This window comes from Silene latifolia, chromosome 4 (assembly GCF_048544455.1).
Source record: "Silene latifolia isolate original U9 population chromosome 4, ASM4854445v1, whole genome shotgun sequence".
NCBI lineage: Eukaryota > Viridiplantae > Streptophyta > Magnoliopsida > Caryophyllales > Caryophyllaceae > Silene > Silene latifolia.
This window is the reverse complement of record NC_133529.1, coordinates 42684331-42708927: the sequence shown is the minus strand read 5'-3', so window position 1 is coordinate 42708927 and position 24597 is coordinate 42684331. Positions and strand designations below refer to the sequence as shown.

General features: G+C 37.8%; 1 protein-coding gene across 1 annotated transcript; it reads right to left on the bottom strand.

Annotated features, from left to right (window-relative positions):
- Nucleotides 1–15185: 15185 nt before the first annotated feature.
- Nucleotides 15186–21978, bottom strand: LOC141653467 (putative ADP,ATP carrier protein At5g56450). Its single transcript, XM_074461236.1, has 2 exons — nt 21269–21978; nt 15186–16530 (listed from the first exon to the last, which is right to left on the bottom strand). Exons 1-2 carry the CDS (start codon nt 21626–21628, stop codon nt 15889–15891), a joined length of 1002 nt encoding a protein of 333 aa, XP_074317337.1. The 5' UTR covers nt 21629–21978; the 3' UTR covers nt 15186–15888.
- Between the last annotated feature and the right edge of the window lie 2619 nt (nt 21979–24597).

The following is a 24597-nucleotide window of genomic DNA, read 5'->3' as shown; positions in this document are numbered from 1 at the left end:
CCTTAACATGACTCACGATATCGTATCCACCACATATATATCTCTCACAACACCAACTCCATACATAACCAACTACCATCCTCTAACGCTGCTAGCTCCATAGTATCATCCACTATCAAATCCAAAATCAAGACACTCATAGACATCAAACGGAATGTTACATTCTACCACCCTTAAAAGGAACTTCGTCCTCGAAGTTTACTAACACTCATAAACATCATCATCCAACTCACAACACCGGTGAAATATTCTCACACTCCTAAACATCGAACTACTACAAGCACGGTCATGACCTTTAACAAAATTAACCACAACACGAATCAACCTTTTATTCGACATCAAGACTCAAACTTCCAAATATATTATCATATGCACACCCATCAAAATCTCTTTTATCGCATTCTACTCCTCTTAAGATAAATGTTACGTCCGCGTAACTCGCTAATACTAAATCCTAGATATATCTTTTCATTATCCTCATCACCACCGCATGTCAAAGATAACCACCTATAATTTAAACACTCGCCATGGACACATTCAAGGCTCTCTTACTTAAACAACTCTCATACTTCACTTCACTCGTCACACCACCTAACCTATACCACAAAATCCTTAGCTTAACCCAAAACTTCACTTGTTCCCTATTACCGCAACATGACACACCTCTCTATATAAACTATCTAAAACGCTTATCGGCAAAAGCATAATTCACGATCCACACTTGTTACGTACACTCACACTAGATCCTCAAGTTCCTTTCTTTCATTACTGCAAGACTTATACATAACTTAACACGACACTTATTATTCAACACCCTACACTCACTGTCTCAACAAAGGATTATGAACCACCTGCATATATCAGATCATTACCACACATGTTCTACGAATTTCTTGCCATGACTATGACTACCGATGCCTCATCTTAAAACAAGATCAAAATTACTGTAACAACTTCTCACAATTGTGTCCCATCAACAGAATGTCACTATACCATGACAACAACGAAAACATGTACAACTCTCTTTCATATCATACTCTACCCTCATTCCAAAACTTAACTGGTAAGAAACATCGATAACAAAACAACTGTCTATCTCGTACAAACCGAAACTCACAGAAGCAACATCAAACAAAACAACAATCTATGTATGATCGTATGTACTTTCAAACTCGAATCATAATCATCCCGCCTACTCCACCACAACCGGTGACGGCATCACAACACCGCCACCAACAGCCACACCGCAGTGCGAAAAAAAATACCCGCATCTCAACACTAAATATCGTGCCCGGATCACCACCCGAGGCACCACAACCATATCGATAGTCATCACAACTGCATACAACTCCCATAAATACTGACTCGAATAACTTCTCCGACAAGAAAACTTACTCAAATCCACTTTACTAAATCATAACACAACATATTTTATGAATTAAACAGATAATAACCTCGTGAATATCATCCCCTTACCATATCACAGATTGACATGTATCATGAATACATACAAGTATAACCAGTCATGCCAGATCACTCAAATTATTACCTTTTTGAATATCATTCAATTAGATTAGCGTACCCAACATGCATTACAGAACATTCAAATAACAACATTATGATAATCACAACATACCACGTCTTGTGAGGTCAAAACCTCACACAAACATTTATATATCACGGACCAAATCACATCCAACCAAATAATCCCGATCACGTAAGTTACCACCGGATAAAAGTTACCTCTCACCCGAGCTTAATTCGTATGCCCCTCATAACACATTCTCTCATTCGCATAACCATCACCTCATGCCAAATATAACCATACCATTAATACTCAACTACTAACAACCGCCTCATATAACCACATCTTATGCTCTCTCTCACAACCATACATATCAATCTGTCTCTACAAAATCAACCTCTTTAGGATTGCTACCTTTCTAATATACCATCACCCTTAACCACTAGTCACAAATCATAACACTACCACCGTCCGACATCAAACCTCTTACACCCATCTCTAAACATCACGATTTCTTTCCTATCTTTGGTTAACATCCCAAACAACGAACATCAAATCCATCAACAAAATTACCTCAACATTCTTTCCAATACTATCCTTAATTGTATCATCATCTAACTCTCCACCAAAAATCTCGTATCGTGCAAATACTCCACCAACTTCATACTCCCTTAATTCCTCTAAACTCATGATTAATCATGTTGTCCCGACATTTCAGATAACCATTAACTTACTTACTCTTGACAAGATTCATACATCTCGACGATTCCTTACTTTTATGTCACATAACTCCGGTGAACATTTTTCTCAACTTACTTTTATCCTTCTTTTCTCTTTATACTCAACAATACCATTTAATAGTTCAACTCCTTATTACTTCTACCTAACTCTTTAGTGCTCCAATTACCTTCTCATCGCTCTAAAACCCAAATCCCATTATTTATATCGATATCACCTCGCTCTTTCTTACCATGGATCTTCTCTTGCTATGCTATCACTCACACTTGCCACTAATCTATCCATAAAATCAACGTTCACTGTCCAAACAATTGCATCTCCTTTGTACCTCTCTAGCAATCGACCTTTTGTACCGTTAATTGCCCAAGGAAATCACACAGTAGTTTCATCTCTTAATAAACCAAAACTCCCAAACTCACTCACTGTCTACAAATCCACCTCGTGACATGTCTCCACAAAGTTCACTATATACTACTCTTCTCAACCCCTTTAAAACGAACTTTCACTGTGTATATTCTTAACCCACACGACTCCTAACCATCCCCCTCCATGATTCTTTACACGTCTCAAGCTGCCGCCATTTGCGTCCCTCATTTCAATCTTTTCATTCTCACGTTCCATAAACTCACGTCATCCCTTGCCCACATTCACTTACATTTTCATTACTCAACATACAATCACGTCACTCATCTCGTCTCACACAACATGCCCTATGCCTCAATTAAGCCTTACCAATCTTCCTTTTCTTTTTCCTCTACCGATCACAACACATATAAATAATGTCCTCCCCACCGAACTCATACTCATCATAGGTGCCACTCTTTACATCATAAGATTGGGTAACTTACACATCATGATCAACATACATATAAAACGGTGCATAAAGAAGCAAATTAATACCTTTAAATTAAACATAATATGCAACGAATGTTAAAAGATAAGCATATGACCCAAAACAGGGATCACTAGATCGAGTACAGGCCACTCGATCGAGTAAGTGACTTACTCGATCGAGTAGGTGAAGATCAGAAGCACGTAAAACAAATCACCAGGGCTACTCGATCGAGTAACTAACGTACTCGATCGAGTGCCCCCTTACTCGATCGAGTACCCCAATTCTCAAGACTTTGTCGTTTTTTTGAAATGTCATAACTCACTCATTTCTTGGTCGTTTTGGGCGTGTGACCTATCGTTAGAATCGTAAAAGGACAAGCTATCAGCTCAAATTGGAATCACATCAAAATCATTTATGCATCTCAAGTTATAACAGTTTAAAGACAACCTCTTTATAAACGAAAAACACAACTATTGATTTTTACTTCCCAAACGACTTAAACAACAACAAGATAGACAAAACGACTCAGTACACATAAAACCAGTATTGCTAATCTCATGTTACCATCTTCAAAAATCAAGCAACAACATCCATCATGCACATATATTATTTAACTCATTAGTCATGTACTAACCGCATACTTTAAATTTTATAACTTTTCGTAACACAACATTCTCATACATTACAAATCCTATTTCCATGTTACTAATACAACAACATTACAAATACACTTCGTCACCTAAACATATTCATAATCACAAAATTCATATTCTCATGCAATTGCTACTCCATCTTTTCCAATCAATTCATCCATTTCCAACATATTACTCGTCATTCTCATACACTTTTCTAACAATTCCAACCAACATTGTAAGCCAACTATCATGCAACATGCTTTCAATCAACAACATACGAAATCACATTATCACCATCTTTTCTACACATTCCCCATTCTCCACATACATACATCCACTGATTCATGCCACACATCACCATATAGGTACACAATTCACAGGATAAACACATAGTGATCCCGACTCATATCCCATGGTGACCGGTTCAAAATTGTAGGGCGAGTTCGCGACTTTAGGACGTCTCCCAAGTCTTTGCATTAGCTCCTACAACCTTTACCCCTGGTTCATTTTAATTGACTCCCTATATTCATTGGGTTCATTGGTTACAGTTTCGGATCGTCGCTCGATACCATTTGTAACACCCCCACACTCCAAGTGCCTTACAGGACCACTCAGGTATAAGGATGCCACCATCTCTGTTACCCGAGGCATGATATTCATAAGACAATAACGAAACAACTTTAAAAGTAAATAAAGTTTAAAGTGATTACATAGCAAATCCAAACTGATAAAAAGAAACACAAGATTCTCGCGGTCTCTACTGCTAAAACTATCAAAGCTATAAAACATCGTCGACACATCGGAAGACTTCTAACCGCCACGTGATGACTCATCCCAACCTATCCCATACGCGTCATATCATACCGCTCAATAACTCGCTCACCACCCCCGAATGGATCACCACGCTTTTTAAAACATTTAAACGGGGTCGGACTAATCTCACAATTCAATATATATCAACAATAAGATAAATGATGACTTAACCGTCACACACACAACCACACCAATTCCAACAATCTCAATCACCGATCGTCCACCGGACCACCACGCTGGGGGGGACCGCACTGTACCCACCAAATCCCCGCTCCTCATAATGAGCGATAACCCCGTCCATTAATGTGCACATCCTTCTGTGGCGGGTTCCACAGAAGGCGAAACTAGGGCGTGAAGCCACTCCCGCAAGTGACCTCACTCGGAGGACACGCCCGGAGAACCATAGACAACGATCACAATCACAATCACAACCGTCACAATACGATTACTATATCAAACAATCAATCTCAACACATCAACAATCATCCCATTATGGGACTAATACCGAGTAGGAAATCCTACCGAAAGCACAACAATCGACGGTCTCAACAATCGTATCAAAAGCCTCTTCTACAAATCCTCCTCCTATCATACATACACATAACCACTACCAATCATTATCTACAACAAAACCCCCAATTCCCCATATTAGGGTTTAAACAAACTCAAAGAAACAAAGATAAAATTGGTATGTAGATCTTACCCTTGACGCAAGGAACACTATGATGCAAAGAACAAGATGATCCGACACTCCTAGCCTTGGGGATTTGCCAACAACGCGACGAGAGAGAACTACGTAACTCCTTTTTCTTTTGAAGGGTTTAGAAAGGTTAAAAGTGATTAAATAAACTGACGAAAACCTTTTATATCAAACTCGCGTTATTAGCAAAACCCGTCAAAACATTCCCCGTAAACCGGCTACTCGATCGAGTAGCTAAGGTACTCGATCGAGTGCCCCCTTACTCGATCGAGTATCCTAGTTACTCGATCGAGTACCCAACAGGTCAGAAACTATTTTAAAATGCAACACACCCTTACTCGACAGAGTAAGGCCTACTCGATAGAGTACCCAGAGACTCATAAAACCGTAGTATTACAGCATAACCCATGTCCATAAATGTGCCCATCCCCCTTGTGGCGGGAACCACAAGGGGCGAATCAAGGGCATGAAGCAATTCCCGAGATGACTCCACTCAGCCAAAGACGCACCTCACAAACCACAGGCAATCAACAACAACCAACTATAATACCAATGTAAACAAAATCAATACCAACTAATCAACACAACCAACATACCAAACAATCAACAGTAATTTAGTAGGAAAACCTACCTTTAGCAATCAGCAGCAACACCGTATACGACCATATGACGACAAGAAATCACCATTAACACCTATTACAATTAGTATGGCAAAAACCCTATTACTAACAACCCTAACCATAAACATATCTAGGTATGATGATGATGACTCACCTATACTCGGCATTCCGGCGACAAGATCGCTACCCGACTCAAGCTTCCGCTCCCATGGTGTCCCCAAGCATAAAGGATCTCAAGAGGTGAAGTTTGGTGAAGGAGAGAAAGGTATCGACGATTAGGTTTAGGAAGAAATGAAATGAAAACTGGTTTTGGGTTCCCGACTTCACGATTTATATGTTACCGTTGAACTCGATTTACTCGATCGAGTATGGGACTTACTCGATCGAGTGGCCTCTAGTCGATCGAGTCACTGGGCTACTCGATCAAGTAGCCTACGCTAGATCGAGCTTCCTAATCCCAAAGGTTATCAAAACGTAAGATCGAACTAATAAGGTTTCCAGAGGTCTAGACATGTGTCTAAGGTCAGTCAACGGCGGTCAACGGGTCCCTAACAGGGCGGGTATTACCGTCTTCCCCCCTTAAAAGAACTTCGTCCCCGAAGTTCAACTCATCGTCTCTCACAACCCAAGGTGCAACGTAACTTAAGGTAACCGACGACAACTCATCCCGACAAGAATAGTTTTAGCCGTTCCCATCATACCACCCAACTGCCAATGCCGACTACTCATCCTCATCATCTACTTCCACGAATCTGACCATCAAACACAACTTCCTTCCGAGTCATCAACCACGTATTACACACGAAAAGCCACACTACCACGGACTGTTACTTCTATTTTACCAACCGAATTTAACACCGCCTAACTCCATACACCATACATATCATACACATTTGGCACGAACACTCTACTTACTCATCCAACAATTAATCATTAAACATCCAATGTACAGTAAATTACCAGCCAATAATTCAATAAATGATTCAACACCCGTTTAAATTATTTACACAATAACTTATATTGCACAACAAATTAAACTACTTAATAAATTTACTTAACAATTACTTACATTACTTTCTCGCAACCAAAGTTTAAATTTATTTAGCAAAATAGAGTAACAACATAGTGCACTTTTACCAATAAATTACTCAAAACACAATATTTTTGACATTTTTCCCATGCGACATGACTCTTCCCCTCTTAAAAGGAACTTTGTCCCTGAAGTTCACCTTCAAGACGAATTATAACATTACAAAAACATGAAAACCAATAGTTACAATATAACTCTCTTTGACATTACTCGTAGAACATGTGTTCATCTGAATACATCTAATGAAAATAACACACACAAAATGATTAAATGATGCGCAGCAATACCAAACCAATATATGCGGAAATTAACTGAACTGTTTATGTGACATTACAAAAACATGATTACTCAACATAACTATCTTTGAAATTATTACCAACAACGATATAAACTTAACCACCATTTAGAATGATAGTCAAGGAATTTAGTTAAGCACATAGGATTAGGACTAGTGTAAACCGCCTTGATATCACATGTATTGTAATATAAAGCATAAGGACGCAATATACTAGCCATGAGAACGAAATATATTATCAACAAAGTACTCTCATGATGTCAACTAATACAAGGAAACGGATCAAAAGCACAAACAGGGAGCACTCAATCGAGTTGGGGTTACTCGATCGAGTCCAGGTTAGGCTACTCGATGGAGTTAAGCGTACTCGATCGAGTACCTAGAGATCAGAATGCTCTCTAACTGGTCATAAGCAGATACTCGATCGAGTTGAGGGCACTCGATCCAGTAACTGCAGGTCAGAATGCCCTCCACATGCAACATTAAGCAAAGAAAATATAGCAATCTCCAGGGTTTCATCCCCGACATCACATACCTGCATAAGAAATCCATAAAATCTAACCAAATACGGCCTTATGGCCAAATAAAAACCAAAATAAATCCAAGTACGATCAAACAAATGTAACAAGTAACATAAGTCCTCTAAAACAACATCAAAAAGAGAATCACTCGAGGTCGCCACCTCGGTTCTCCTCCATCTCCTCCTCCTCCTCCTCGATGTGCCGGCTCCTGACGTGCCTCCTCCGGTGGTCGCTCCTATGCCGGGGCCTCCTCCTGATCTCCATGGTGCAAGGCACCCATAGGGGTAGCTTGTGGGCTCTCCCCATGTAGCCGGGTCAACTCCGTAGGAATGAAAGATGTCGATATCATTCCCCACGTGGGCCAAGTTGGTTCCAATACCCTGCACATAGGCCATCTCATGGAGGTTCCGAAGCACCAAGGCGTTGGACACCCTCTCCGTGAGCTCACTCACCTGCATCTGGGGGCTAAAAGAGGAAGGGTAGCTGGGATACTGGTACTCGGGGTGGACCGGGCTGCACTGGCTGGGTCTCTCTGACCACCTCTCTCACTCTCCTAGGGCCTCTCCCCACTCTAGGTACCTGATCCTCTGGTTTAGCGTGGTCTCCCCCGACCGGCTCAGGCATCTCCTCCAAAAGGTCATCCATGATCAGGTATGTCTGACGGGTACAGGCGGGCTCATTATCATCCGAGTCCGATACAACCGCCGTCGCAGTCAACGGCTCAGTCAATGGAAGATGGTCTGGGTTGGGTACTCTCATCCAACTCCTAACTCCTACCCTCCAAGCTAACCCACCATCATTGAACACCCTCAGCCACTTCTGAGCGATGAAGTAAGCCCTGCTCATAGTGGGAACAACCGGAACCAAAGGTTTGAGAGCCAAAGAGGCCTCAAAACTAGTCAACCTCTCTGCTAGACGGGTGGCAATAGCACCACAACTGAGATAACGGGTCGGAGACTTGGCCATCAAGGCCAAACTGGCACACACGATGGCCGGGGCACTGTAAGCAACGCGCTCTACTCGGGTGGGGTTCAGGTAAGCAACCAACAATATGACCTCTTGTGAGTTAAGCTTACTCACATCTTTTCTATCATAGAGCAAACAGGTTAGGGCTCGGAGAAAGATCTTCAATATAACATGTTGAATGTCGTTAATCAACATGTTACTTGAAGTAGGGGCAGGTCTACCGGTGAAACAAGACATGCAACCATTAACACCACAGTCAGTCGGGACATCTCTAAGATATCCCTTCTTAGCTCGTGAAAGCCTCAAGTGATCGGTGAACTAGTCTAGGGTAAGGTAAAAACTAGTGTTCATCAACCGGAAGGCTACTGTCTTCTCCACCACATCATAAGTGAAGGCACTCATGAATTCTAAGGTCAGAAAAGGATAAGAGTGTTTCCTTAGGTGATACAACCCCTCCAAAACAAGTATCTCAAAGATGTGTCTGACATCTATTTCTATTTTCAGGTCCTCCAAAATACCCGTGTCGATGCACCTAGTGGGTCTTATGCGGCGACTCATCAACTCCACAAAAGCATCTATTTGTTTAAAATCAGCAAAGATTACCGTAGGGTAGTCAGGAACTGGTGGAACAGTTGGCCCCTGACTTCCTTCCCCTACCTCCGGCTCAGCGGCTCGTGACCTCTTGCGTTGGCGGGTTGCAGATGCAGCTCTCAGCATCTGTTTCAACATGATTTTAGCCACACATCGGGTTTTACAATATCAAAGTAAACTTTCTAAAGGATTCATGTAGAGAAAAGCAACAATTAAAGGGAATTTATTTGCCGAAATAAGTAAGATTTTGAGACAAAACAAGAATTTTCCCTTCTCTTTACTCTTGTAATTCTATAAAAGGATGGTTTCAAATATCCAAAACATCAATTTCTCACAAATGGTAGAAGTAATTGGATACTAATCTCTCAAAATAAACTTCACAAATAGATTATTATCACAAAAATTGGGGCAAAATTTCAGTTTTGGGCACTTTTAAGATGAAGTTTTAAGAGGAAATTTTGGAGGAAATTAACCAAAATCAAGCACTAAACATGATATTAGTAGCATTCTCTACTCTATTTCAACCTAAAAAAATGCAAAAGATGAACAAAAATCAAATTTCAAGAGCAAACCCGAGAAAATTTGGTTCATATATAGTCATAAATCGGTTCAATTTCGCACTTTCTAACATCAACAACAATGATTTAAGGTGATTTTTATCAAAATCCAACAATTATAATGCAAAAACTTTGGGTATAAATCAAAATTTCAGAAAATCCAACACTATTACATACTACAAATTGATTAAAATCAAAGAAGAGGTTAGATGTTTATCTTGAATAAATAACAAATGGATTGAAGGAAGAACTAGAAGGATTTTGGAAAAGAATCAAGCACTAATTGCCCCAAAAACTGTAAAGGAAGAAATTGTAATAGGGTTTGAGATTTTAGAAAGATAGTAAGTAAAGAAAGGAATGAAGAGAAATAGGGTATAAGTCCCGAAAAAATCTTGTGTACTGTAGCGTACTTACTCGATCGAGTAACTACGGTACTCGATCGAGTAGCCTCTCCTCGATCGAGTTTCCGCTGGGCAAAATAGACAACGATTCTGTTTCTCAGCGAATTCGATCAAGTGACCCACTTGTACTCGGTTGAGTAAGATTAAAATAAGCAACAAAAGATTGCAGATTCGGTTAATCGTTCCTGCAAAACAACAAATCGTTCGGAGTCTAAGGTATACTTAGAACTCGTCACTAATTATTTCTACACGATTACGATCGATTAACATTGCATATAACACGGTTACCGCAATCAACATTACTACTCTCGTTCTACTACATTCCAAACGACATACGATTTGATTCTGCCATTACTTACCTTAATTCACATAACTACTTATAACAATAATGATATCTTACTCACACTTATGCATATAAATTCTACACACAACAAGCTCTTAAATTCACATATGCGTTCATATCAAATACGGCATTCCACCTGTCCATATATCAAATTCTACAACACTACATAGCATGTTCATATATTCTATCAATAAGGCAAATTTGCAAACCATTACCAACTTCCACGTCACCACATATCCTCATGTATACTTCCTGCACACCTCACCATTCATCAACATACACTTACGCATACACAACTATATAAGCAAATTGCACATTCCTATTCTATCACTTGCACACACAAGACAGTATCTCCTACTCATCTATATACATATATCTATCTCAAACACTACACACACATACACACACACCATTCCCAACTCGATATTCCCATTCGGAGTTGCTGGCTTAAGCATATTGGGGCCAGGATTTTGGAATGAGGGCGCATTCTCACCCAAAATCAAGAAATTTTAAGGGGCTCCCAATACAACAGGTTCATTTTATTAGACTCACTACGTTCATTAGGCTCATTGGTTACAGGTTTCAAAATGGTCTCTCTAATACCACTTTGTAACACCCCCATCTACCAAGGAGCCTTAACAAGACCTTCCCCAGCAGATAAGAGCGTTATCATCTCGGTTGCCCGAGAAATAGTAAATTTCATAACGTCAATAAAAGAACAATTAAGTTTATTACAAGTTTAACTCAATAAAAGAAAAGGTACAACTGCTAACAACCACTATCAACTACGGTGATACTATCCATGCCATGACTCAGTGATAGACATGTCCCTCCAAAGCACCCAGCTAAGCTCCACACATCAACACCTACTAAGACTGACTGCTCACCATAATGGATCACGGCAGACACAACACAAGAAGAAACACAGACACCACCACACAAGGTCAGTAACTAAAGAAAAAACACAAAACACAAGGTACAACATACACAAACCCAACTCCACTTCCAATCACCCATTAATAATTTGACTACCCGAAGGTAAAGTCCTGCCAGAATATCCGTCGCAACAGATATTCCACACAGCTAGTGGGGCACCGCAGCCATTCCCACCTAAGCCCCGCTCATCTCCATCGAGCGCATAACCCATGTCCATAAATGTGCACATCCCCCGTATGGCGGGAACCACAAGGGGCGAATCAAGGGCGTGAAGCCATTCCCGAGATGACTCCACTCAGCCGAGGACGCACCTCGCAAACCACAGGCAATCAACAACAGCCAACTACAATACCAATGTAAACAAAACCAATACCAAATAATAAACACAACCAACATACCAAACAATCAACAGTACTGAGTAGGAAAACCTACCTTTAGCAATTAGCAGCAACACCGCATACGACCATATGACGACAAGAAACCACCATTACCACCTATTACAAACAGTATGGCAAAAACCCTATTACTAACAACCCTAACCATAAACATATCTAGGTATGATGATGATAACTCACCTATACTCGGCATTCCGGCGACAAGACCGCTACCCGACTCAAGCTCTCGCCCCCATCGTGTTCCCAAGCATAAAGGATCTCAAGAGGTGAAGGTTGGAGAAGGAGAGAAAGGTATCGACGATTAGGTTTAGGAAGAAATGAAATGAAAACTGATTTTGGGTTCCCGACTTCACGATTTATATTTTACCGCTGAACTCGACTTACTCGATCGAGTATGGGACTTGCTCGATCGAGTGGCCTCTATTCGATCGAGTAGCCTGCGCTAGATCGAGATTCCTAATCCCAAAGTTTAGCATAACGTAAGATCGAACTAATAAGGTTTCCAGAGGTCTAGACATGTGTCTAAGGTCAGTCAACGGCGGTCAACGGGTTCCTAACAGGGCGGGTATTACAAAGATGATAACATTTCATTCAAATATCTTATGTCACCAATTTGATTCAGATATGTTATCATTCTAAGATTCTTTTTAAAAAAATCAAATGTAATGTAAAAAGGTCACATTTTCAAAATGTTCTACATAACTCTAAACTCTTTCTATTCATATCCTGTCTAAAATGATTAGATATACTTACTACGATAGTAATATTTTATACACATAGCCACATGTGACCATTTTGATTCATATATGGCATGATCATAAGATTCTACATTGTTTAATACAAACTACCATCTCATTTCTCCGCCCACACTTCTTCATCAGCGCTACTTGGCTTCACTATCTCCCTTTTGCGGCTCCAACACCACCATCGCCCGCGACACCCTTTTTCATCGCAACTCTAGTTTAAGTGTAACGCTGGGTGAACTTGCCATTTAAAGGTGCTGTCTTTTCTTCAACACCCATCTTCTGCTTAATATGTAGCCATTTCAAAATAATATGGTACCACTGGAACTATATATTTTACACATACACTCATATTGTAAAATAACTATATATCCTGACTGAGTTGGTAACATTTTGTACCCATGTTACCTTTTGTATACTTACAATGTTACTATTTTAAACAAATCTAATCAAAACATATCGTAAAATGATTACATTAACCTAAATATGGTTACATTCTGACTAATATGGTTACATATTGTAATTCATATTGTAAAACAGTAACAAATTCTAACTAAGATGGTAATATTATATACACAAACTCACATTTCAACATTCATGGCAATAAAACACCAAATTCAAAAAGGATGAACCAAAATTTGAAACCATGAACAACCCAAAAATAACCATAGAACTCTAAAATGCTTTGTAAACATGAAACCTAAATTAGACCTAAACAATATAAGTGCTTCGTAAACATTAAACAAGACGATGTGGGAAGATGAAGATGAAGATGAAGATAAATATAGAAACAATAAAATAAAAAAAAATAACATATAGGACAAACTCGAATTTTAAATTTTAAAAAACCAAACATAGAAAAAAAAATGGTACCAATATAGATCACTATGTTACCATTTGAGTATAGCACGTTATCTTCAGTAAAATATGTCACCATCTGCAGTACAATATGTCAAAGTAGCACATTCAGAAGAATTTACAAAAGAATTTAATAATGAAACCACCGCAACCAAAAGGAACCAAGCCAAACAATATGAACATGAAAACAAAGTTACACCAAAATGATCACATATTATATTTTCCCATGTCAAAATCATTTTTTTGTTACCAAAAGATTAATAGTTCGTTTCCCTTTCAAGATCATTTAAACCACTCCCCAAAACTCACTTGCTGTGCAAACATATAATAAAAAAAATAGTGACAATAATCTAACAACAGAGAACAGCAAAAACCAGTCACCAATAATGGATGAACAAACCATTAACACGGTTTAAGTCACCATTTAACGGAATAAATCTTTGTGTAACCAAAAACTTAAACCATGACCATCAAAAAGATATCAAAACCCCTAAAACAGACCCTAAATCACAAACCTAAAATTTAACCATCATTAAAAAAAAAGATATATTTCCATTTTTCAATTACTAATCATCAACCAATTTTTTTAGGGTCACCATTTTGTGAGCACCTAACAAGAAAAAAAATGAATAAACCAATTTAAAACAAACAACAAACACCAAACCCTAAAATGACGGTAAAACAAACATATAAACTGTAAAAAAAAATATAGAGAAATGAGAATACCTTCTCCTACATCAACATTTGCATGTGCCTCTCTAGTATTCTTCTTAAGTGGTGCCGTTTTTCTTGTTGCTTTCTTTGACATGTTTGCAATTATTGTGTTAATGTTTGAGTTTATTGTTGATTTGTACCAAGTTTTTGAATTTTTGTAGTAAGTTTTTTATTTTGAAATTTGAAGAGAGAGAGAGAGAAAAAAAAAAGATGAAAATGAAAATGAGAGTGGGAGATGAAAATGACAAATGAGAAAATGAGATTTGATTAGGTTAATTGTGCATTTTTAACCTCATATTCTATTGTGTGGTAACAAATGTGCCTTGGGAAAGTAATAGAACCACATTTTTTAATTCAAATTGTCAATTCAGTTTCAAGACTTGTCAGCTCACTCTTTTCTTAGACTATGTTCATCAATAACATTTATCATAAGAAAACAACAAAAAATCATTAAAAAGTAATAATAAAATAATGCTGGATGAAAAAAAATCACAACATTGTGTTATTCTGCAACATGGTGTTGCAACATTATGTTGCCTCTCTCCTCACCACATGTCACTTATTTATAGGGTAATGTATTAAAGAATCAATATTAATAAAAATTGAGTGTCACGAGAAAATTGTTACTAGAGTGGAAAAATTAAAAGTGAATTTTATTGAGGTGGAATAGTAGCAAAAAGGTGAGAATTTTACTTATATTCATAAAACCCAATTTACCAATGTTATTGATGTACATAGTCTTACACTCCTTACTACCGCCTCGCACCTACACACTACACATGGGTCACTTTTTATACCATTTGCATATAATATGGCATTATCCGACCCGTCGCAAGCTTGTGACGGATACCACCCGTCAGAAGCAAGACTAATTGCTATTAAAACTATTGCATATACAAGTCGATAAACTTCTGGTTACCATGCATTTATTAAACTAAATTATTCTGTATAATAAAATTCACGAAATAAAGGAGCTCTTTACAAACAGCAGATCCATAGCTCAACAGTTGGAGGAAACAAGGAATATACAAGCCAACAATAGTTGCCAACTTGCCATGATATTAGATCTCGGTTTGAGACTGTTATTATACTGACCCGATCATACCCATTGTATCATTAACACGACCAATGCTGCCTCAAAATGCCATTGCAATAGACTCACAAGTCACAACCTTTGAATTCACTCAGTTGCAACCCAAATCAAAGACCATCATTGCGCTTCTCTTCTGGTACAAATATTTTCTCTCCTTTATTCGCATAGGTTAGCAGTTAGGACAAAGATGTTCTCCACGAATACAAGTGTAAAAAGGTTTTACATAAGCATTAGCGTAAAATCGCATGTTATTTACCCAAATACCCCATTAAAAGATACTCTGTACAAATGAGTAAGTTATTAACATGCAGTTCTAGTGTACAACAGCCTGAAAAGAGACTGTTTCTATTTATTGGTGAACTGAGAGTGAGTGTAACTGTGTAAGATATCCAACGCCAAGAAGGCAACAATGGCAGATGAATGTTTAAATCTCTAATCTATCAGAATGTTATCGCTGGTAACAGTCTGTTGTAAACTATATGAAGACCAATTACCAAAAAAAAAAAAACCCAAAAAAATTCAAGTCTTGCTAGAATCACGACTCCAATGCATGAACTTCCTTACCTCATCATAGAGCACAAGAATAGCGGCAGCGCCAGTACTTCGAAACATGTTAGAGACAGCACCTCGATAAAAAGAAGGAAACCCTTCTGTCCTATATATAGTCTTCCAACATTCAAGGGTATCATTGTACATTGGCTTCTCCAGTCCCGATTGCATCATCATCCGCCTCCGGACTGTGTCAAACGGGTAAGACAATAGACCAGCCGTGGTGGTCACCACCTGTGCTGCTAACCAACGCTTCCATAATGCTAATTCTAGATTAGATTCCTTGGTGAGAATTTCTTTGATTGTATCAAACCCACCAAAATAAATGCCACGGTGGACAACCATTCCATGGAAAGAAGCCGGGAGTCCACGGTAAAGTCCATGGACTCCTTCGACCCGATAGACGGAACTCATGAAGTGGTATATGCCCCGGAATTGACGTGCATCAGCCTTGCCGATGTCGGCAGCTAGACGGGTGTGAGCAATATCGAGAGGGTAAACGAGGACCAATGTTGAACAACCGGCTGCTGCCCCAGCAAAGAAGTTGGCAGCGGTGCCGGACATGATAGGTGGGCCATCATCATCATTTTTTAGAACATCTCGGTAAAGATCCTGGAATGAGAAGCATATAAGATGGTTATTTCAAATACATGTTGAATGAGAAATTCTTGTATGATTAAAAAAAAAAAAGTCATGCCACAATCAAGTAGATCATAAATCGCCATGAAGTTGATAACTACAGCAAATGTCAGAGGACTAAATTCCGGTCCAATAAAATGTACTCCCTCTGTCCCGGTCAATTGTTGTCCTTTGGTTTTGGCACAAAGACCAAGGAAAGAGGAGGAGGCCCAATTATAAAATGACAAGTGGACCAAATTGAGTGTGAATGCTCAAATTGCTAATCAAGTTCATTCTTAAAATAGAAAGGACAACAATTGACCGAGACCCCAAAATGGAAAAGGACAACAAATGACTGGGACAGAGGGAGTATCGGTAAAGACCTGCCATATGAACAGGGGTAGTAAGATACCCAAGTGTGTGGAGTTTTTCATACACAAATGCAGACAAGCACATGTCTAAAACAAAAATATATCTACGAAGTCCAAAGATTTGAGTTTTCCATTTCATTTGTCTTCTCACTTCTACCTATGGCAGACCCATGATTTAAGGAGAACAACAAATATAATCGTCAATGTCATGTGGGATGCTGGTGCGATCCTTAAGTGAAGAGTTGAAATAACATAAACTATCACTATTGACTATACAATCCATTGAAGACCAAAAAAATCATTTCTCAAGTACAAAAACCCTTTATATCTTCAAAACCTTAAACGAAAAAGAAACTTTTTAGAGAAAGGAGACGACTACAACAAGAAGTCAAGACACCCTCAAAACACGACGCAGAAAACCTGGAAACTAAAGATAAAATTAATTAATAAGCATAAAGCTTTCTTATAATATCAGGTCCCTTGCAGCTTATATTGAAATACCAAGTATTGTAACTACATGAATGGCCCTCATCATTGGTGATTGGCTCGCATTGACACCACACACACACACACACACACACACACACACACACACACACACACACACACACACACACACACACACACACACACACACACACAATAACAATATGAAAACAATAGTCGTGCTAAACCCACATTGTTGCCATTTTTGTGTAGTGAAACATAACGTAAGAGCACGAAAACATAAAGACATGTCTAATCAATGTTGCCATTATTTACAGATGTCAAATAGCTTCGTCGGTAAATCATTGAGGGTGGTACTCATGACTTGGCTTTTGAACCCATAAGCATCAATGTGATGGCAGTTCTTTCTACAGCCAAAAAATATGTTATTAACGTTATTAGAAACTTGAGCTTATGCACATGGGAAACTTATCACCTGGACGGATTATCAATTACATGTAAATCCTCATACTATTTTTTTTTTTGAGTCTAACGAAGCGCGCACTTAGTCGCATTACAATAAAGGGGAGGGGGATTCGAACCTAGGACCTATTGTCCACAATACCTCCGTCTTAACTCTTAACCACTAGACTAAGACATCTTCGGTTGTAAATCCTCATACTATCAGCTTGAAGTTTCTACCTTTATAAACTATGATTAAGAATGCTAAACTAAATTAAGGGGAGAGACGCAAAAGAAAAGAAATATGGCCTTCTCAAAAGATTCGGCTCATGTTAAAACCAATTACTTTAACAGCAATAAAGGTTTACATCCCTTTGGCACTAACGTGATATTCTACTTCTCACATGATAATTTCATTCAATTAGATGAGTTTGTTTTTGTTAATTTTCTCTTTCGGTGAAGAAGTCCAGATAAAGAATGTTATGCTCCTCCCGATGTCAGAATAGGAATAACTCAATGATGAGGTTCTATCAATGTAATTAATGGAAATGTCTTAACAGTTTTTGAAGCTAATCATTTAAGAATGAAGAAAACATAAAGATTTGGGTGTCTTACAATCAGGTAAAACAAATTGCTACTCTCTTCATAGCACTAGCTTAAAAATTCAGATTTTGCTAACCTTCAACAAATAGTTGTCACTCCACATTTAAGTTTCTACCCCACATCCCCAATCTAGAGAAGCATATGGCTCCTGCAACAATCAGCAGGTGCAGCACATGCGCACTTTCATCTAGATATATAAGGAAACTTACGGGGTAGGTTACATAATATCTATTTTTGAAATTCAAGAATATCAATTACAAAGATCCATAATCAAACAAAAATCTGAACTGAGACTTATTTCCTTACTACCATGTATATATTTAGATTGTAGAGTGTGGGGAGCTTATAGGAGTCTAAAAAGGTAGGAATAGCCAAAACGGTCATTTGAAATATCTATCTATATAGACTAGACCTCACTATGAGCATCTCCTCTTATCTCATTAGAAGAGCGCGAGAGAACTTTTACCAGTTAATCATCAACCTAAGTCCCCATAGCATCCTCAGTATGCAATTTGTATTTCTCAGATTTCAGATATTCCTCTCCATGGGAAAGAACAATATGGTGATGAGTCAAGATAACACCACGCGACCCAACTTTAATGGTATATCTTATAATAATCCGGATACAGCCTGCTTGTACAAGGGCAAGGCTTTGTACATCAGACTCCCCCTTACATCACTGATTGCGAGAGTCCTTGAGGCATTGCTGCACTGGGATAAGATTGACAGAAGCAATCAGTAAATGGAGTTCTAGTGACAAATTGGCGATTGGCGACTGATTGTCAGTAGCACTGTCATACCACTGATTCCCCTCTAAAAGCAAATCCAGTAAGAGATGTTTTCTTTTGAGTATGAGTGGGGTGAGGACTTAGAAAAGCTTGTTAATTTAATTTTACAAAAGCACTCGGGCATCGGTATCGAAGCAAATCCCCAAAACCAAATCCCATGTTTTCTTCTAATTTTCTGTGTTATTACTTTTCAGTCACCCGATGGGACATCATCTTTTTCGGAGCAGAAACACAATTGCCGTTTCCGGCAGCTTCCTCTTTAAATTACCAATTATAGCCAACATGTCGTCTCTATACACAATCATGTCATCCATTATACAACTATGTAACTGATACTAACCAAAAAAACTTGTGCTCTTTTATTAAAATTGTATCATAGCTTGCGTTCAAAAAGAAAATTTGTACTATAGCTTTGACAAACAAATGACTGCTTCAATATAGCCATGTCTAATAAGTAATAACCCCATCTCACTTAAGCAGCAAGGGAAAAGAATAAAGCTGAGTATCAGACGAGCTAGAGTGAATACTCTTCAATCCTTGCCCGTGATACAACCTTTTTTGACATCCCATCTTCAGCCAACAATTAAAAGAGCAAACATCAACAGAAGCGAACTATCATTGCTTAAGCAGACAAAATCCTTTTATTATCTCATGAAAAACCAAAATGAGTACCAGTAATTCCCTGACTAAATCAAACTACTAGCCTGTCTGTCATTCATAAAAAAGTTTAGGTAACAGAAATGTATTTTAAAAGAATCTTGTGGCATAGACGATAAAAAATGTAACTCTAGTTCTACCAATATGCTGCAGCGCAAATGTTAACTAGCCTAATTGGTCAACTTACATTTAGGTGATGCCCCCTCATGACCTCGCGTAAACCTGAAGCAACACACTTCCCTTGTGGCTCCCTATGCACCAAAAAGATGCTTTTGTTGTAGAAGTCAGAGGAATAGAAAAAAAAAAAATGAGTACCACTAGTTACCGGACCAGTCAAACTATTGAAGAGTAAGTAATAGAAGAACACTTGAGCATTCTTCCACCCAATGAAATGCTAGAAACAGAGAAACATTAAAATAAACAAGCTGTCTCCGTACTTAACAATGACCGAAGGACCACAAATGTTGGCAACGATAGCATTGCACACTCAGTGCATTGAAACTATCGTTTTTTGCTCCACCGTAATCAGAATGAATGTCATCTCAACATTGACTACCGCTCTACTAAGCACTCCCAAATAAGAAAGAATACGCCGGTAGGCTATCTAAATCAAACCCCCATCAAATTACAAGTAATACAACTCTAATAACAATATAAATTCAACAATCGAGCACCTCCCATGATTCAAAACACTTTCCCATCTCATGAGTCCCTTCATTCTTTTATGCTCATAATCAAGTCCATAGTAAACCCTAGTTCCACTAAACTAAAACCTTCCAATATTTGTCTTTCAAACATCAATCTCCAATCACTAAATGCTATACACATCACATTTGAGTCTATAAAATAGTCACTCTGTCCCGGTCATTTGTTTACCTATTCCATTTTAGGGTGTTGAGTCAAATGTTTACCTTTCTATTTCGAGAATGCCTTTGATGGGAAATTTGATCCTCCACACTCAATGTGATCCACTTGCCATCCAATAATTCGTCCTCTTTATTTGGTCTTTGTACCAAAACCAAAGTAAACAATTTCCAGGACGGAGGGAGTACCAAATTTTCCTTAGTAAACACTAGTTCCATTAAACTAAACTTTCCAAGATTAGTCATCTAAACATCAATTTCCAATCATCTAAGTCATATATACATCACACTTAAGACCATAAAATAGCAATTCAACTAAAACAAACACCAAATTTCCAAACTTGTAGCATCTTTACCTTACTTCCTAACAAACCATCAAAACCCATATCTCACACTACCTTTAACATTCAGCAAGAAGTACAGAACAGGTCCGAAACCCCTGCCCGTCCGCCCCTTACATTGTAATGCCCTTGTCGCTCATTTGACATCGAAAAAAAAAGCATTCTAAAATCAAGATTGCATCAAATAATAATAGAAAATGAAAAAAGAAGATAAAAGATACCTTAAGAGAGAAATTGAGAGCAACAGAAGGGTAATAGCGAAGAACACTGCTACCATTACCTCTCCAAAGAGAAAGAAAACCTTCGTCTTTGACAGTTCTAAGAATACAATCAACCATACCCTTAAACTGAGGGTGTTTACCATCAAGTATAGCAAAGTTACTATGCTGTGTTTGAAGCAAAAGCTTAGCTCTTTCAATAGGTGCAACAATGGTGTGAACTACACCTCCCATAATTGCACCTGCCATTAAATCTCTTTTGAAGTTTGTTGCATATTTCCATGATGAACCACTTGCTATTCTAGCTGCTGGATTTGTTGACATATTACTATAACTTTCTTCACCTTCATCTTCCTCCACCATTATTTTATTATAATATTTATTGAAATTGTTTCAACCCTTTTTTTATTGGGTTGTGATCATTATGAAAGATGCAAACTTTATTGTTCTTGGCTAAAGTTTAATGGTGAATATGAGACATTGTTGGTGTTTATCAAGGATGAATGTTGTTTGTTTGTTTGTTTTGTTAGATGATGATGATTGATGAATTAAAAGGTGGTAGCTGGGTTATGAAGAAGGTTTGAAGGTTTGATGATGAAAATGGATAAAATGGGGGGATAACTTCTGATGGAGGGAATGATGAAAGAGTCGAATCAAGGAAAGAAAAGGAAAAGGATAGGAACAAACGAATTGTTTTTCTTAAGTCGAAAGGCTGACTTTGTTCTTGGTTTCATAGAGAAAAAGGATTCTACATCACATTTAACGAATTTTTGAGTTTTTGTGTATTTTTTTTTTTTGAGTTTTATAGACTTTATAAATTACTCCGTACATTTTAGTTTTATGACTTCTAAAATTAAAATTTTCTGAGCATATATAATTCTTTTGAGTTATAATATAACTTTTTGAGATTAATATTTAAGTAAATGAACTCAAAAATTTTATGATAAAACTCAAAATCTTAAAATTAAAACTCAAAAACTTTATGTTAATGCTCAAAAACTTATACCATCTGATGTACTACATCAGATATATAATCCACTTACTGGGTTTCATTCCATTGGATGTGATTAGAGGGGTGTTTGTTTGCTAAAGGGTGGTGCTCATTTATGGACGAATTTTATTTTTCATGGACGGGAATGACCATTATACCCTTTCATTTCATTTTTTCATTACTCTTTTTTTTTCCAATTCAATTATTTTCTCCCAATATTCTCTCTCTAACAACCCTCATCCAAACTAAGAATCATATGAATTGTAAGTACAATTGGTAGTGGAAAGGCCGGTGAACTAATTCACATCAATTTTTTCAACATTTAATGCATCTTTCGTTGGAATTCATTCATTCCATTGTTTCTTGCTCCGTCGAATCTTCAATTGAGTTTCTTGTGATTATTGTATAGAACATTAGAATATAAGTTATGCAATGTAATCGAAATTGTAATTGCAAGTATTCATGAACTGGACGTTGTCTTTTGTCTAGTCACAATTGTATTTGTTTATCATTTGTGTTTAAACAAACCCTAATTTAATTAGTGTAAATTAGTTCCTTAATTTTGTATAATATAATTAATAAAATTAAAAATTAGAATTATTACTTGATCAATATGAGAATTGGCATCCATAATTGTGTAGTTTGACGGATTTTCGAATAATTTTGTGGATTTGATTAATTTTGTGAGGGAAAGAATTAGAGAGAGTTTTTTTTTTGTCCCTTTCTAGGCAAGGGGTATATAATGGAAATATAATGAAAAAAAGTTCATGAATGAGTAAAACTCGTACATGAATGAGCAACTACGTTGGTAAATAGTAGATTGATAAAATTTCAGCATATTCAACACTTTTAGCATGCTTGACTCAATAATCTACTAAATTACGTGTTTGGTAAATGACATATTGAAACAGTAGATTGAACTCCAATCTCCAATCTACTGTTTTCTAATATGCTGCTCCCCTCAGCATATTCACTTTAGTATATTGTAGAAAATGAATCTGTTTATAATTTAAACATGTATCCAACAATCTATTAACCTAAATCTGCTAATTGTCAAACACTTCCACTAAGTCTGCTAATTGTAATATACTCCCTCCGTACCACACCAAAGGTAACGTAGGGAAAAATGGAATATTTAAGAAAAGGTGGAAAAAGTAAGGGTAAAGAGGGAAAAAATAGGTGGGGTATGTAATGGCATTTTGTGTAAATATCAAATGGATATAAGGATAACTTGGTAATGTTGTGGGCCAAATAAGGAATGTTACCTTTGGTGTGGTACGTCCGTTTATAGTAAGTGTTACCTTTGGTCTGGTACGGAGGGAGTACTAATCAAACATGCCAATCAAATCTGTCATTTGTAATCTGCTTGACCAATCTGCTTCTGCTAATTATAATCTGCTGAGTACCAAACAGGGCCTAGACCTCTTAAACGGGTCAAGCAATCGATTGGATGTGATTAGACCTGTTAAACGGGTCAAGCAATCGGATTTTGTCTTCGATTATTTTGAGTACGAGTAACATACGGGTCAAGGCTATTTCAGATTGTAAAATACAGGATTGTACGGAGTGTGTTTATACGAGTCTCGTTGGGTTAGGGTCAAATTAACATTTTTTTTTACAACAATGAATTATATTAAAACAAAACAACTTACAACACAAACATGGGAGGATTAGATACCCCTAAACTACTAGATATCCAACTAATCGAACTAAAATTACAAGCTGAATTAATTGAAACAGAAAAATGACATTTCTTGAAGGGTGGACGGTAATAATCATCGAACTAGATAAGTGAGCCTCCTTTCTTTTAGGCCTTTCAACTGCAACAACCGTCTCTAAGTACCTCGAAAGAAAAGTTAATTTGTGGACAGAAACAGAAGATCTCTTCCTCGAATTAGCACCAGACCTAACCATTGATCCCAACGATTAGAATGATCCACCTTGTGACTATAATTCATGCTCGAGTTTTCTTTGACCACAACAAATTGAAACTGAACCATGGAGACCTTGCTAACAAGAGAGGAATCCGACGATAGCCATTTCTTCTTGGCAATTTGCAAAACAACCTCCTCATGAACCAAATCATCACTCTCAGACCCAAAATGCCAAAATCTGTATGCTGATAGTGCTTCTCATGTAAAGGATAAGGAGTGTGAACTTGATGCAGGAACAATGAGTGATAACAAAGTATTGATAAGTCAAGACATTTTCAAGTTAGTCGAAAGATTTTAGAATGACCCAAGTCAAGTGAATATGATAACTTGAAAAGGAATTAGTCATAACGAGAGAAAGTGAACACCTTCCAGGATTGTTCAAATTACTTCAGTATTGTTCAGGCGTG